This window comes from Festucalex cinctus, chromosome 3 (genome assembly GCF_051991245.1).
Source record: "Festucalex cinctus isolate MCC-2025b chromosome 3, RoL_Fcin_1.0, whole genome shotgun sequence".
Taxonomy (NCBI): Eukaryota; Metazoa; Chordata; class Actinopteri; order Syngnathiformes; family Syngnathidae; genus Festucalex; species Festucalex cinctus.
In genome coordinates, this window is record NC_135413.1 from 16,875,819 (window position 1) to 16,892,361 (window position 16,543).

General features: G+C 40.1%; 1 protein-coding gene across 11 annotated transcripts in view; it reads right to left on the reverse strand.

Annotated features, from left to right (window-relative positions):
* The window catches only part of tjp1b (tight junction protein 1b), a 112,893-nt gene that overhangs the window by 87,356 nt on the left and 8,994 nt on the right, over positions 1-16,543 (reverse strand). Inside the window, exon 1 of one of the 11 annotated variants that reach the window (XM_077516184.1) lies at positions 13,833-14,311. The exons of the other annotated variants lie outside the window; for them this stretch is intronic. Within the exon in view, the coding sequence (XP_077372310.1) occupies positions 13,833-13,984 (152 nt within the window). The 5' untranslated portion in view covers positions 13,985-14,311. Of the gene's footprint in view, positions 1-13,832; positions 14,312-16,543 lie in introns of those variants that run through there. 11 annotated transcript variants of the gene reach the window in all.

The following is a 16,543-nucleotide window of genomic DNA, read 5'->3' on the forward strand; positions in this document are numbered from 1 at the left end:
CGTCAAAAATGGGACATTCAAAAATTCATAGCTCACTTCCTGTTCATTTTAGTACATGGGTCCAAGAGACTTTTTTGTAGGTCTTGGACTCCCTCATACACCTAAAAATTTTCGTAGATCTTGCTTAAACGTACAATCGGGGCTGCTTCGTTAAAGATTTCTAGGGGGCGCTATTGAGTCATTTTTGTAAAAATAGGACAATACATGATAAAATATTGCTCATTTTGCCAGGCCAGATGTGTGTGCCAAGTTTCATGAGTTTCTGCGCATGTTTAGACCATCAAAACTAGCGTTGTTTTCTTGGCGAACAGTGCTTAGCCACGCCCACAGCGATTCGCGAAAACTCACAAACTTCGTGTTGTGACATCATGAAGGCCGAAACCCCCATCTGAGCAAATATGAGGTTGGTCCAGTTAACGTGTTTGGAGAAAAATGTACAAGAAAATTCGTAAGAAAAAAAATTGCCACTAGGTGGCGCTATCAGTTAGATGAAATATAAGTTCGTAGATGTATTTAGGGCTGGACTCTCATCAAATGTGTGAAATTTTGAGAAGATAGGATCATCTCGGTCAAGTTCATGCAGCTTTTATTGTCACGAAAAATCTTCAGACTTTGCGTCACCGTAGCGGCCACGCCCTTTGGCGAAAAGTTACAATATTCGGTGTGGGGCATCATCAACATCTTAAGGCTTTTCTGACCAATTTTCAACTGGATCCCTTCAACGAGCTCGGCACAGTAGCTAAAAACGTAAAGTATGACATTTATTGTTACCACTAGGTGGCGCTATATGTATAACTGAATTTTATCATATAGATGCTTTCAGGCCGTGACTATTACGTTGCCTGAGAAGTTTGAGATTTTTTGGAGCTTGAACATGGGAGTTATCACACTTAGAATGAGTTGACATTTTTTGTACAAAATACCGTATGTGGGGTATTTTTTTTTCACGCCTGAAGGGCTAGGTGGCGCTGCATATATAACTGAATTTTGTCATAGAGATACCTTCAGGCTTTGACTATAAACATACATGTCAAGTTTGGGATTTTTTGGAGCATGTACCGGGGAGTTATTAAGCATATCCTTTTTCAGTGCGAAACACAAAATTTGATGCCCCGCCCTCATCATATAGTATTTCCAAAAGTCAAGATTTTTCTGCCTGTAGTTGGCTCAGGTCTTGACATGGTCCAGGTCAAGTCTAAAGTCAGTCGGATGAAATGTGTAGGAGAAGTGGGCAAAAGTATGCCCCCTGAAAATGTGCAAAAATCGTCAAAAATGGGACATTCAAAAATTCATAGCTCACTTCCTGTTCATTTTAGCACATGGGTCCAAGAGACTTTTTTGTAGGTCTTGGACTCCCTCATACACCTAAAAATTTTCGTAGATCTTGCTTAAACGTACAATCGGGGCTGCTTCGTTAAAGATTTCTAGGGGGCGCTATTGAGTCATTTTTGTAAAAATAGGACAATACATGATAAAATATTGCTCATTTTGCCAGGCCAGATGTGTGTGCCAAGTTTCATGAGTTTCTGCGCATGTTTAGACTATCAAAACTAGCGTTGTTTTCTTGGCGAACAGTGCTTAGCCACGCCCACAGCGATTCGCGAAAACTCACAAACTTCGTGTTGTGACATCATGAAGGCCGAAACCCCCATCTGAGCAAATATGAGGTTGGTCCAGTTAACGTGTTTGGAGAAAAATGTACAAGAAAATTCGTAAGAAAAAAAATTGCCACTAGGTGGCGCTATCAGTTAGATGAAATATAAGTTCGTAGATGTATTTAGGGCTGGACTCTCATCAAATGTGTGAAATTTTGAGAAGATAGGATCATCTCGGTCAAGTTCATGCAGCTTTTATTGTCACGAAAAATCTTCAGACTTTGCGTCACCGTAGCGGCCACGCCCTTTGGCGAAAAGTTACAATATTCGGTGTGGGGCATCATCAACATCTTAAGGCTTTTCTGACCAATTTTCAACTGGATCCCTTCAACGAGCTCAGCACAGTAGCTAAAAACGTAAAGTATGACATTTATTGTAACCACTAGGTGGCGCTATATGTATAACTGAATTTTTTCATATAGGTGTTTTCAGGCCGTGACTATTACGTTGCCTGAGAAGTTTGAGATTTTTTGGAGCTTGTACATGGGAGTTATTCAGCATTTGCTCTTTCTGGACAAATGAAATTTTAAAGGCAATATTTGATGCCCCGCCCCCGTCATATAGTATTTCGAAAACGCAAGATTTTTTGCCTAGTTTTTCTCTTAAGTCTTGAGATGATAAATGCCAAGTTTAAAGTCAATGGGATGAAAAATGTTTGCATAGGGGGAAAAAGCATGACCACAGTGAATGTGCCAAAATAGGCCAAAATTGGACATTAAAAAATTCATAGCTCACTTCCTGTACATTTTAGGAAATGGCTTCCACTGACTTTTTTGTGCGTCTCGTAGTGCTACACGTGCCTGCCAATTTTCGTAGCTCTAGCTCAAACGGGCCGGGATTGGTTTTTATTTTTCTACGCTAGGTGGCGCTATAGAGTCGCGTTGTTATGACAACTACATAATATCAAATTTTTCGCCGGGCCCGAAGAGACTGCAAAGTTTGGTGAGTTTTCGTAAATGTTTAGGCCCTCAAAAATGCGATCGTTTACGGAGAAGAAGAAGAAGAAGAATAATAATAATTCTTACAAAAACAAGAGGGACCTCGCAGCGGTCGCTGCTCGGGCCCTAACTAGAGCTGCGAGCAGCTATAAAGGGCCCTCGCAGCCCGGGCCACTTTGGGGTACTTGCACGTTGGGGTACTGGCACATTGGAAGCAGAATTTCTTTGAAAATGGCATGATAAACGTGGATTTTTTTTTTTTTTTTGCCAGGTGTGATGAGTGTGTCAAGCTCAATGGGTTGTGGTGATTGTTAAGATCTGCAAAAATCAGCGTCTTTTTTTTTATTTTTAGGCAATGAGTTGCCCTGATTGGTATTTTTCGTAAAAGTATATATACACGCATCATCGCTCGTACTCATTGCACAATGTTGCTTTTATTGTCCATAGAGGCGATCAAAAAATAAATAAAACTAAATAAAAAATACGTATGTTTGGATCGGTCTGATGCCAGTGAACATATTGAGTGGTGGAAAGTAAAAGAATATTCATAAATGACTTAGTTATCACACTTACAATGAGTTTACAATTTTTGCAAAAATACCGTAAGTGAGGCATTTTTTTTTTTATGCCTCAAGGACTAGGTGGCGCTGTATTTATAACTGAATTTTGTCATAGAGATAGCTTCAGGCCTTGATTATATGCATACATTTCAAGTATGGGATTTTTTGGAGCATGTACCTGGGAGTTATTAAGCATAGCCTTCATTCACGATACTGCTTTTAATGTCCATAGAGGCTATCAAAAATACATAAAACTAAATAACAAAAATATGTATGTTTGGTTAGGTCTGATGCCAGTGAATATTTTGAGTGGTGGAAAGTAAAAGAATATTCCTAAATGACTTAGTTATCACACTGAGAATGAGTTTACATTTTTTTGTACAAAATACCGTAAGTGGGGTATTTTTTTTTCATGCCTCAAGGGCTAGGTGGCGCTGCATATATAACTGAATGTTGTCATAGAGATAGCTTCAGGCCTTGACGATAAACATACATGTCAAGTTTGGGATTTTTTGGAGCATGTATCGGGGAGTTATTAAGCATATCCTTTTTCAGTGCGAAACACAAATTTTGATGCCCCGCCCTCATCATATAGTATTTCCAAAAGTCAAGATTTTTCCGTCTGTTGTTGGCTCAGGTCTTGGCATGGTCCAGGTTAAGTCATAAGTCAGTCGGATAAAACGTGTAGGAGAAGTGGGCAAAAGTATGCCCCCTGAAAATGTGCAAAAATCGTCAAAAATGGGACATTCAAAAATTCGTAGCTCACTTCCTGTTCATTTTAGCATATGGGTCCAAGAGACTTTTTTGTAGGTCTTTGGCTCCCTCATACACGTAAAAATTTTCGTAGATCTTGCTTAAACGTACAATCGGGGCTGCTTCGTTAAAATTTTCTAGGGGGCGCTATTGAGTCATTTTTGTAAAAATAGCACAATCAACAATAAAATATTGTTCATTTTACCAGGCCAGATGTGTGTGCCAAGTTTCATGGGTTTCTGCGCATGTTTAGACCCTCAAAACTGGCGTTGTTTTCTTGGCGAACAGTGCTTAGCCACGCCCACAGCGATTCGCGAAAACTCACAAACTTCGTGTTGTGACATCATGAAGGCCGAAACCCTCATCTGAGCAAATATGAGGTTGGTCCAGGTAACGTGTTTGGAGAAAAAATGTACAAGAAAATTCGTAAGAAAAAAAATTGCCACTAGGTGGCGCTATCAGTAAGATGAAATATAAGTTCGTAGATGTCTTTAGGGCTGGACTCTCATCAAATGTGTGAAATTTTGAGAAGATAGGATCATCTCGGTCAAGTTCATGCAGCTTTTATTGTCACGAAAAATCTTCAGACTTTGCGGCACCGTAGCGGCCACGCCCTTTGGCGAAAAGTTACAATATTCGGTGTGGCGCATGATCAACATCTTAAGGCTTTTCTGACCAACTTTCAACTGGATCCCTTCAACGAGCTCAGCGCAGTAGCTAAAAACGTAAAGTATGACATTTATTGTCACCACTAGGTGGCGCTATATGTATAACTGAATTTTATCATATAGATGTTTTCAGGCCGTGACTATTACGTTGCCTGAGAAGTTTGAGATTTTTTGGAGCTTGAACATGGGAGTTATTAAGCATTTGCTCTTTCTGGACAAATGAAATTTTAAAGACAATATTTGATGCCCCGCCCCCATCATATAGTATTTCGAAAAGGCAAGACTTTTTGCCCAGTTGTTCTCTCAGGTCTTGAGATGAGAAATGCCAAGTTTGATGTGAATTGGATGAAAAAAGTTTGCAAAGGGGGAAAAAGCATGACCACAGTGAATGTGCCAAAATAGGCCAAAATTGGACATAAAAAAATTCATAGCTCATTTCCTGTACATTTTAGCTACATGGTCCCAATAGACTTTTTTGTGCGTCTCGGGGTGTGACACGTGCCTGCAAATTTTCGTTGCTCTAGCTCAAACGTGCCAGGCTTGGTTTTTATTTTTCTACGCTAGGGGGCGCTATAGAGTCGCGTTGTTATGACGACTTCATAATATCAAATTTTTCGCCGGGCCTGAGGAGTGTGCAAAGTTCGGTGAGTTTTCGTGAATGTTTAGGTACCCAAAATCGCGATCGTTTACGGAGAAGAAGAAGAAGAAGAAGAAGAAGAAGAATAATAATAATAATAATAATAATCCGATCGAAAAACAATAGGGACCTCGCAGCGGTAGCTGCTCGGGCCCTAATTCTTACAAAAACAAGAGGGACCTCGCAGCGGTCGCTGCTCGGGCCCTAATAATAATAATAATAATAATAATAATAATAATAATTTTTACAAAAACAATAGGGACCTCGCAGCGGTCGCTGCTCGGGCCCTAATAATAGATCACGCGACCCTTGTGAGGAATAAGCGGTCAAGACAATGGATGGATGGATAATTGGAATGGGCGAGTACAGATACCAGGTATCAGTATTGGGCTGATACTAGGCCTTATTTCGAGATCGGTACTCGCGACTGTTGTGGCCCTTTTATGATCAGGAAGTAGAAATTTTAAATTGGAACAATAGAAAATTGCCATGAATTTAATGCAATTTTAAGAAAAATGCTATCTATCTATCTATCTATCTATCTATCTATCTATCTATCTATCTATCTATCTATCTATCTATCTATCTATCTATCTATCTATCTATCTATCTATCTAGTATATTACTCAAGAGTGCTTGTACGAGTTACGGTCTGAAAATAAGTGGTTCTGAACATCCCTAATTATTAGTGTAATATGCTTTTTTTTTCTTTTTCTTTTTTTAAAATAATGCAGATCTTATTTGCTCCCGTGATTGAGTTCTCTCACTAAATCTCTTAAACAATTAACAATTTGCAGCGCAGATGCACAATTGCTGAAGCTTTCCAAGCTCCGAGCGGCGACACACTCGAGCGCGCTTTCGGAATAGAAAACAATTAGGGAAATTAACTGAAATCATTACAAATGCTAAGTAGAGATCTCTTGAAAGAGACAACATCCCCATCCCAAATCTATTATTAGCGGTAGTTAAGTGCAAGGGAACCTGGCATGCAGATTGTTTGGAAAGGTCCCCTGAAAACCGATGACGTGACACTAGGGCTGGGTATTGCCGCAAACCTCACGATACGTATCACGATACAGGGGTCACGATACGATACGTATCGCGAAACATATGTATCACAATACTTGATCTTCGAGGCGATACGTATCCTGATATATTACATTAATTTTCTTGCATTTTATAATAACAGTCATATGTATACCTGAAGGATATGTTTGTTATGCTGACCGACAAAAGTATTTTTGTTAGTAGGTCTTCTGGTTTACCACCTAGCGGCATGCCTGATCTAAATGCGCACGCACTGCAGAGCAAGGAGCAGTTTTCACAGACACACCGGCAACATTTATTAATAGGCATGAGCCAATATGAGCAAAAATATCAAAGTATTAAAATTACAGCTCTAAAATGTGCTTATTTAAAATATTTGGGGAAATAAAAACAGCATTTTTTTTTTATTTAACACATTCTATTTAGTTTTTAAACAAAATATATGAAAATTGGTCCATTAAGAAATGTGCCATGTTAAGTTTATAAGTAAATAAATGTTGATATTCTTCCTCTGCTTTCATTTAAGACACAGACACAGTGTCCAATCACTGGTGAGCTATTTTTGCATTAATTGAAGGCAATTAACTTCAAAGACGCTGCTGGTTTTTATTTTTTAGGTACGATGCAAGCTGCAAAGGCAAACGTTAACTGCCTATTTAAAGTTAACGAGCAATATCGATTCTGAGGCCTGTGTATCGATACGTGTATTGTAATGAGGCCCGCAACGATATATTGTCGTATTGATTTTTTGAGCCCACCCCTACGTAACACAGTGTGATGCAAAACACAGATGTGTTGGAAATGGTGAGAAACCACACATCTTGCTCATGCAGAGCTATGTCAAAAAGGATCAGGGAGATTCACCACAATTAGTTGCAATGAGGAATCCCCGTTTGTCAAAAATATCAGCATTGCACTAAATTAGCTCATTATTCTTTGAGCGCGACAAAACCACCTTTACTTTCATGACACCTGATAGCGGTTTGGCGCGTCCTCCCTCTGTCGCTTTCGCTGTTACAAGTCTTCAATCTAACGAGATCAGAGCTCGCTGTGGCGCTTGCATGAATAATTCAGCCTTTGTGCCCGGGTTCCCTAAAATAAAATCAGATGCTTGATAGGACGATGTGTGAATCATCACAAACAATAACAAGGGAGACATGAAAGGTCTGTGAGAAAACCCTCATCTTGTCCCCGGGCAGCAGTTGAGATAAGACAATGAATATGATTAGGCAATAAGATGAAAAGCTGCCAGTGATAGCACCCTTGACTCCTGCGATAGCAACTTTTCTTGTTTGTGGGAGACGTTTAGTACACAAATATATGCATCAGGTTATTGTAAAATGGTGATCTTATCACATTAAAGTGCTTTGCTTCTTTTTGGGGATGTGAAGCTGTTTAATAGGATGTCTTACTGAATATGAGTTAAACATGAAAAGGAGAGCACATTTAACTTTGTTTTAAAGAGGCAGTGTGTATAATTTAGTGCCATCTAGTGGTGACCTAATGGAATGCAACAACCTCATTTCGAAGCGCGTGCATTTTGACATACGTGCACTACGGTGTCTCAGAAAGACCAAACTTTGCAAGCCTGCCACCAATTACTACGTCGCGAAGTTCTCCTTCAGATATACATAGCAGAAGACGGCGGAAAAACATGTCAGCCTCCTGTAAGGCAATGCACAACTTATTTTGTATAATGAGCAATTACTAGCCCTACGATCGGCACGGTGAGGACTGACTGGTTAGCACATCCGCCTCCCAGTTCTGAGGACTCGGGTTTGAGTCCAGGCTCTGGATTTCCTGGGTGTAGTTTGCATGTTCTCCCCGTGCCTGCGTGGGTCTTCTCCGGGTACTCCGGTCTCCTCCCACATTCCAAAGACATGCATGGCAGGTTAATTGGGCACTCCGAATTGTCCCTAGGTGTCTTTGTGAGTGTGGATGGTTGTTCGTCTCTGTGTGCCCTGCGATTGGCTGGCAACCAGTTCAGGGTGTACCCCGCCTACTGACCAAAACCAGCTGAGATAGGCTGCAGCACCCCCCGCGACCCTTGTGAGGAATAAGCGGTCAAGAAAATGGATGGATAGATAGCCCTACGATTATGTAAAAAATATATATGTTGATGTGATTGATTATTATTGGGTCTCTTCTAGGGCCCGAGCGATTAATCAAACAGTTGATTTAATCACCCAATATTAACTCTTTTCAAACTGTGTCTGTGTTCACACCCACAACGGCGCAAAAAAAGAAGAAGCAGATTTAAACTGTCCACAGTAGTGTTATACCATCAATGAATGAATCAGAATTTATTTATACAGTGCTTCCATATGAAAAACACCAATTGAAGTTTTTCCATGGATTAAATACAAGCCCTGAGCAACTATGATGTCATTTTCAGTTGACAGCAAGTGGCAAAATGGCCGCCCCTTGAGATGAATAAAATGGGATGGATTGTCTGCTTAACTCAAATTCCACAATCGCAATACTAATCAGAATATACCCTGTTTAGACTAGTAAAGGCGCGTAGGACATATTATTGTCAAGAAAATGCTTGGTTTGACCACTTTAAAGCATTCTAGCACTGTGACAGAGATGCTAATTGTTAGCCTGTGTATGGTATTTTCCATAAGGTGTTAAGCTATCTGAATTTAAGCCAAAGTGGCAGTATGTGTTTGTTACGGTAATTGTAAATATCAACATTAATAGACACATCAGCGGGCTCTACCAGTTATGTTTTCATGTGCATAAAGTTTGAAAGTACGCAAAAGCACCTTTCCTTGAAACTGTGGAGGTTTGAGCCATGCGGCAAAGAAGATGTCATCAAATTAAGGTGTGGATTCAGGATTTCCTTCAACATTGCAGTGTCGGCCTTTTTTTGACAGTGTCCTTAATTTCTTAGTGAATAATGCATGACTATTGATGTCAAAATGAGGCATATAGGGGGGTGGACATCAAGGAAGGTGCACAATTTGGTATTTATCCAAATGAGGATGGCTATCGGCTATGGTGGAGGTGTGTGCTGGACTGGACTGAGTTCGTTTACTGTGGTGCATTCCATATCCCGTTGAGAGAACTGTTTTGATGGCCCTCCTTTCTTCGCATTTGTTAAATGCCTTTTCACACTGCACTTGGTTTTCTTGGTCAGTGCAAGCTTGCCCATATTTGGAAGTGCTTGCATAGCAGCCTACTAGAAAGTTACAGAGAGGTTTATCTTGCTGGTTGGTCTATTACTGTTAGCACTCTAAAATCATTCAGCCAGCTTCTGTTTTATTAGATTTACCTTTTCACATCACCAGAACGCTGCTCTCGCATTAAACTTTTTTTCAGTTAGAGGATGTGTTACACCGCGATGCAATGCAGCGTTCCATGATCAAGCCCCTGTAGCACATACACAATGAATGGGTTTGTCAACGTTGTGCTGCGCGTTTACAACCCTGCCCATAAGTGTCAAAATTAGGCGATTAATCAACAACGAACCGATTATCAAATAAATTGATTTTAATAAATGTTTAGAGCTATTTAACTTTTTCAGCCTCTCAACAGAAATCAGTCACTCGTTTCTGTAGGTCTGCAAGAATAAACTACAATAATTGGTTAATAAAAAGTAATCAGCAAAAAAAGAATACGCTTTAATGCAATTTTATCTGATTATTCAAGTAACCGATGGAAAAATCGATAAAAATAATCAATAACAAAAATTTAATGGTGACGGCCGACATATAATGTACATATTTGGGCCGTGATAATATATCGCATAAAGTCCTGGTGGCTACACTCTAAAAATTTATTGGTTAAAAAATACTACCAATCTAGTAGGTTAAGCTTATATTGGCTTGATTAACTATTAGATTGGTCAGACGTTGACTATTCCGAGTGGTTATGGGCATACCAATTTTATTGGTTAGCCAAACAACCGATGAAATTGGTCACAATAGAAAGTAAGTCTAGATATTGGAAACATATTTATTGTATCAATTTATTGTAATCTAGATGTTTTTAATTCGTGATTACATTAAAAATAGTGTTTAAAAAATGGAAATGTGTGTCTAGATAGACCACTAGGTGTGACCAGCTAGGTCTAGTGGTAGAGTGTCTCCTCTGAGACTGATAGGTTGTGGGTTCAATCGTTGGCCGGGTCGTACTATAGACTATAAAAATGGGACCTCCCTGTTTGACACTGGGCCCAATTTTAGCAAAACCCAAAAGTGAGGAAAAAAGAAATGATGAAAAACAGTTTCCTGCTAACTCTCCACAATTGAGTACAACAAAGCTCAGCAAATATCTTCAAACCTGTATTAATATACCTAGAAACAAATACTTGAGTTCACTTTTCAGGGTCTTTAAAATAAGGTCTCTATTTACAAAAGCCTGTTGAAGAATGTAAGCAGGAGAACTTTGGGAAATTTCTGTTAGTAAGACGAGCGCTCCACTTTTTCAAGGAACCTACAGGGGATCTTTGGAACACTTTTAGAACGGTTAAGCATGACATTGATTAAAATCTGAGTCATGTTAGGTTGGTTACAAAAACACAAGGTGGACCTTAAATTTTGTATGTAAAACTATGGCCCACTTGAACCACTAGAGTTTTCTTATGATGGAAGGGGTGAGCAGATACAAAGAAAACAGCACAGGCCCATAATTGAATCCTGCGGAACACCATAACACATGTGAATCCATATTGCACATATTTGTCTGACCACTTTCTTTTTTTTTTTTTTTTTTTTACTAATGTGAGGGGATTATAATAATAAAGAAATCACACGATTGAACCCATGTTAAGAATCACTGAGCTAGACTGTGCAGGTGTACCTAATAAAGTGGTCAGTCTGTTCATACAGCATGAACAAAAATCAAATAGAACAATCGCCTTTACAATTGGCACATGACTTTTATGCTACATATAGAGATTCATTAGAGTGAGGTAGCAAATGAAATGTCCGATGAGTGGATTTGCACTTTGTACAGCAAGCCCTGGTCATTTTTACTCTGTGTGGTTCGGTTTGCCTCTGACACCCGCTGTAGCCAAATGTTTGCAAGCACCACCTGCCATTTCCCTTCCACGGAGCCAACTCCTAATTAAGCATCTTTGATTTTCAACTAGATGATAAACTGCGAGTAACAAAGCGTCCCGGCCTTGGTACTCCTTCCCGTGAGGTGGAAATGTGTGTGTGCTTTTGAAGTAAACACAAGGCCGGAGCAGGAGGGAGCGAGCGAGAGGAGGTGACCACTGCGGTTTGGAGTAATGAGGACACAAAGTGGCGGCAAGACAAGACACAAACATGCTGAGAGCACAGAGGACGTGTTTAATGGAGGGTGTACATGTGGGAATAAAAACAGCCGAGTGCCATGTTTCATGCTTTACGTTCTTTTATTGTAATGAGGAGAACATAGCACAGGAAAGGAAAGGATGGACAGTTTGCATTCATAATGACGCACATGGAGCTCGGGAAGATGACATCACCCTAGCTTAGTGATTCCCAACCGGTGAGCCACGGGAAAATTATACAATTTCATTCATTCATGGATGTTCAAACTTTTTCCACTGAAGGATACAAACACTTCATTTTGTGTTTATGAAACACATGCTCAAAACTAGTGATGTTTGATACCACTTTTTGTTGGACCGGTATTATAGTGGTTCGAGCCCAGCCAAAGTAAAAAAAAACAAAAAAAAAACAAAACAAACACTTTATCCATCTCAGGGGGCGGCCATTTTACGACTTGCTGTCGACTGAAGATGACATCACAGTTGCTCAGGGGTCAGGCAATGACCAATCAGAGCTCACCTGTTTTCCGAAGCTGCGCTGTGATTGGTTGTTACCTGAGACCTGAGTAACATTGATTTACGTCATCCTCAGTCGACAGGTGGCAAAATGGCCGCCCCCTGGATGGATAAAAACGGATGGATTTTGCTGCTTAACTCATATTCCACTAATGCAATATTAACCAGAATACCACATTTGGACTAGTTGCGCTGCATAAAACATATTATTGTCAAAACAAACGTTTTTTTGGGATGACTAAAATGGCTGGCAGTGAATGAGTTAACTGGCAACACAGATGACTGACAGAGCTAAAGCACCCCCTAGCTGCAGAGTAGTGCCATACCTCTATTCGCCAATGTCCACTAAAGTATGAAGAAAAATGTGTGCAAGGATACAAAACAGTCACGTCGTAACACTTGTGTCGCTTTATGACACAAGTGTATGGAAATATTTTACCAAAACTAAGACCACTAAGTTGTAACATCAAGTGAAAAATAAACTTTCTCATTTTTGAGAAAAATGCCAAATTGAATGTCCTGTCTGGAAACGTGCTACAAAATAGCAACTATTGCACATTCACATAATGGTGAGTTGTATATGTAATCATTTTTTCTATCGAATTACGTCTTTATAGGTGAAAGTGGCTCGTGGTGCAAAAAAAGGTTGCAGATGGTTGCTACTAGTGTTGTTCCGATACCATTTTTTGGCTCCCGATACCGATACCGATACCCAGCTTTGCAGTATCGCCCTATACCGATACCATACCGATACTTAAGTTTTTTTTTCCTCAACATGAAAAAGCTGTCCTGCCATTGGTTCAGAGCATTCAAGGGCCAATAGGATATCTTAGATGGGCATGCAGTGCACGTCACATATCAGTGAATGTCGTGCACGAGCAAGACACAAGATGCTGCATCTAAAATCCTATATTAGCGTTGGAATTAATGGTATCGGCATGTTACTTGTGAGTAGTCACCGATACCGATACAACTGTTTTTTTTTTTTCTTAAAAAAGATACCACTGTTTTAATGCAGTATCGGCACCTCTGCCGATACCAGTATCGGTATCGGAACAACACCTGTTGTTACGTGCTAATAAAATATATAAATGATTCCTCATCAATTAATCAACTTTGACTTGAGTTTCAATGGGGATAGCCGAGTACCGATACCAGGTATCGGTGCTGATAACAGCCTCGTTTTAAGGCATCTGTACTCGCAACGATGGCCGAGCCCTCTTGTGACCATTTTACGATCAGGAACTAGAAATTATTATTATCATTGTGCACATTGATACATTATTATGTATCAAATGTAGTAGTGGTATCGGTACTTGTATCAGTGACTAGTGTTGGTATCGGTCTGAAAAAGTGGTACCAAACTTTCATCATGTTATAGGCGACTATAAAATAAAAAGGTTAGTCATTTAACCCTGATGTTCATCAATCTAAGCAAGTGGTGTAGTGACAGGTAGAAGAATGAAATGTTTTTCCACTCGATGGCAGATAGAACATAATTCACCTGTGCGTCCACTTTTGTGACATTTTTGTTTACTGGTGTACTGTGAGATTGTTTTTTCATTTGCTTTGTCTCACTAAAGGTTGGGCAACACTGCACTAGCCATTCAACTTTAAGAGGAAGCACACACACATAGAAAAACTCCCAGCATGCATTGTAGTGAGATGGTTGCAGATTGGCTGCAGTGACAAAAATCACTATTGTGTCAATTAGGACTCCTTGTTTCAAAACAGCTTTGATTTGTATCTCTCCCCTTCCACACTTCATCCTCATCCTCCCTGATTTCATACTCACCACATTCGCTTCCTGGGTGGAAGACAATGTTCTTTGTTGGAGGCGGTCACCCCCAGAGCCAGCTGCATCACAGTAATATATTTCTGGTAATTCACCATGGTACCGTCCACCGCTACGGAAAATCCCAGGCAAAGAAAAGCGCAGGTGATCATATATGAGTCTTCTGATTATTCCCTGGCATCCGCCGCCTCGGCTGCGTCTCCCGGGCTCGGCAGCGGTAGCATCAGCAGCACATCGCCATTTGCAGAGCCGAAGGACTGACAGCGAAAACACCCCCCAAGGAGCTCAAGGCAAGGTGTCGTGCCGCGGCGACCCATGTCTGCAATGACACTCGCACCGAAACGCACCGCCCTTCCATCCGATCGCTTCTTCTTTCCTCTCTCTTTTTTTTTTTTTTTTTTTCTCGATTGTGTTAACGTGCGCGCGTCCTCTCTCCTCCTCCTCCTAACACGCTCCGGACATGATCAGCTTCCTCCTGCCTCCTCCCTCCTCTCCTGTCTCGCCGACACTCTCTTAAAAAACGCTGCAGCGTCCAAGCGTCCGTATGTATGTGCGTGTGTGAGGTAGGGAGGGGAGGGGGGAGGGTGACGAGGGGGGGGGGGGGGGGGGGGTATTCATTTTGGAGATGCTCAGTAGTAGTAGTAGTCAGAGGCGTAGCCATCATTTCGGAACTGGGGTGGGGGGGGGGGGGGGGGGGACTGTTGAGGAGTAAGCTAACTTTTAGGAGCCAATGATCATCCTGTCACATTCGACTACTCCTCTCCATCGTGGCCAAAAAACGAAACAGGTCTATGTATCAAACAATGCATTGGACTTCTGGAATAAAAACAATGCATTGGACTTCTGTTGAAATTACCATCTAAAATTGTATGATTGGGGCCATGTCTATTGAGTCGGTCGATGTTAGCTCTTTCGAAATTTGAAAACAAATTGGCAAATTTTATTTATTTATTTACTTATTTATCTTTGTATTCAACTCAACTCAACTTTATTTATAAAGCGCTTTAAGAACAGGCGTTGCTGTATACAAAGTGCTGTACATAAACATCAGTTTTGCAGTAAACAAGAACAAGCAAACATTTTGAAGTGCGAATACAGTTTTTTTTTTTTTTTTTTTACAAGTAAATACATTTTACATCGGTGAACAAATAAGAAGTAGTGAATAAAGAGATAAATAAATAGATAAATAAGTAGACTAAACATCACAAATACACACCTAACCTATTTTGTAAATACTACTAAAGGACAAATAAAAGTCAAATGCTTTAAGGCAGCAAAAAAAAAAAAAGTTTATTTATGAATTAATCATGTCATTAATTGGTTATCAGAATTGTACTCTGCCAAATATCAGAATCAGCATCAAAACTTTTCTGTCGATAAGGAGGTAGCGTTTTGGGTGCTGTGGATAGGCCCCCAGAAAAAAATGGTGATTGGTCCGTTACCTATTTCTTCAGCACAGGTGATCTTCAGTCAATAGCAAGTGGGAAAAAAAATGTTTTGAAAGGTGTTAATTGTGCATGAAAAATAATGAAGTTATCAAATTAATTGTGGACAAAATATGAAGTTTTTACTGCATAAAATGGCTCAATGAGTCGAGTATCCATTTAAATGTTGTTAGTAGTATTCACTTTCCACCTTAAGATTAGCAGTTAGTTTTACTTGAGCACTTAAAAGATTCAAACTATGATCCAGCACGGTGTACAGTACAGTATACAGTTGAGAAGCTTTTCCGTGTCAGCAGGTGCACAACCTCCACAGCTCCTTTTCAAAGTCGTAATGTGTCTAAACGGACCAGTGCCATGAAATTTTCCAGAGCATTCAATCGCATCTGATGGCCTTCATTAGCAAATTCCCAGGTAATGGATTTTATGCCAACAGAGTATTATTTTTTTCTTTATGATTCAGTTTGCTTCTCTTAAGGTCAACCACAAACACGGGAGTACTGTAGATAGTTTTGCCTTTACATTTTTCTACTCATCATTGACACACAATTCAAATTTGTCATCATTTATATTTGAGATTGTTGAGCACCTAAGATTAACATCAGACGATAGCAATTAGTAAACTTGTATGTAGTTGACTTGTATTAATGAAACCCCACACAAACCATATTTCATCACTGGGAGTAAACACGGCAACATTTAGCCGCAGACAGTAAAACATTTACTGATTTATTTTTTTAAACCTCACACGGGTCTGAAGATGATGAATAATTTCAGTGTGATCATGTCCTATTCTTGCAAGTCTGACAGTGCGCAACAGTGCAATGTCTTCAATAATTCATCCTGCGCAGACCTCAAATTACCTCTGTCGCACACGCGACCTTTTGCCAAACTCACTTGTCAATTGACCGCAATTGGGTTATTTTTCAATCAATAGCATGAGTCATTGGTGCTGTTCTAGACAGAAGAGTAAGTCGATCGGTCTAGACTGTTGTTGTGGAGGAGCGGGCCGCCTCCTCACCTGAGCTCAGAACATCTAAGACCTATGCTAAGGTTGAACAGATTAAAGCACACTTGCATCCATAGTGAGGATATGCGGAAGATGGATAGATGGCCAGAAATAATTTAACGGCATTAGCAGCAATTACTAAATGTCCAAATAGATTGCGCTAATGTCATCCTCGATGCTACTCACTGGCCCTAGGGGCCATCTTCACTTGGTGTCTGATATTTTTAATTAGCCATCTCGTGCTCGGTTGATTTCTGTCT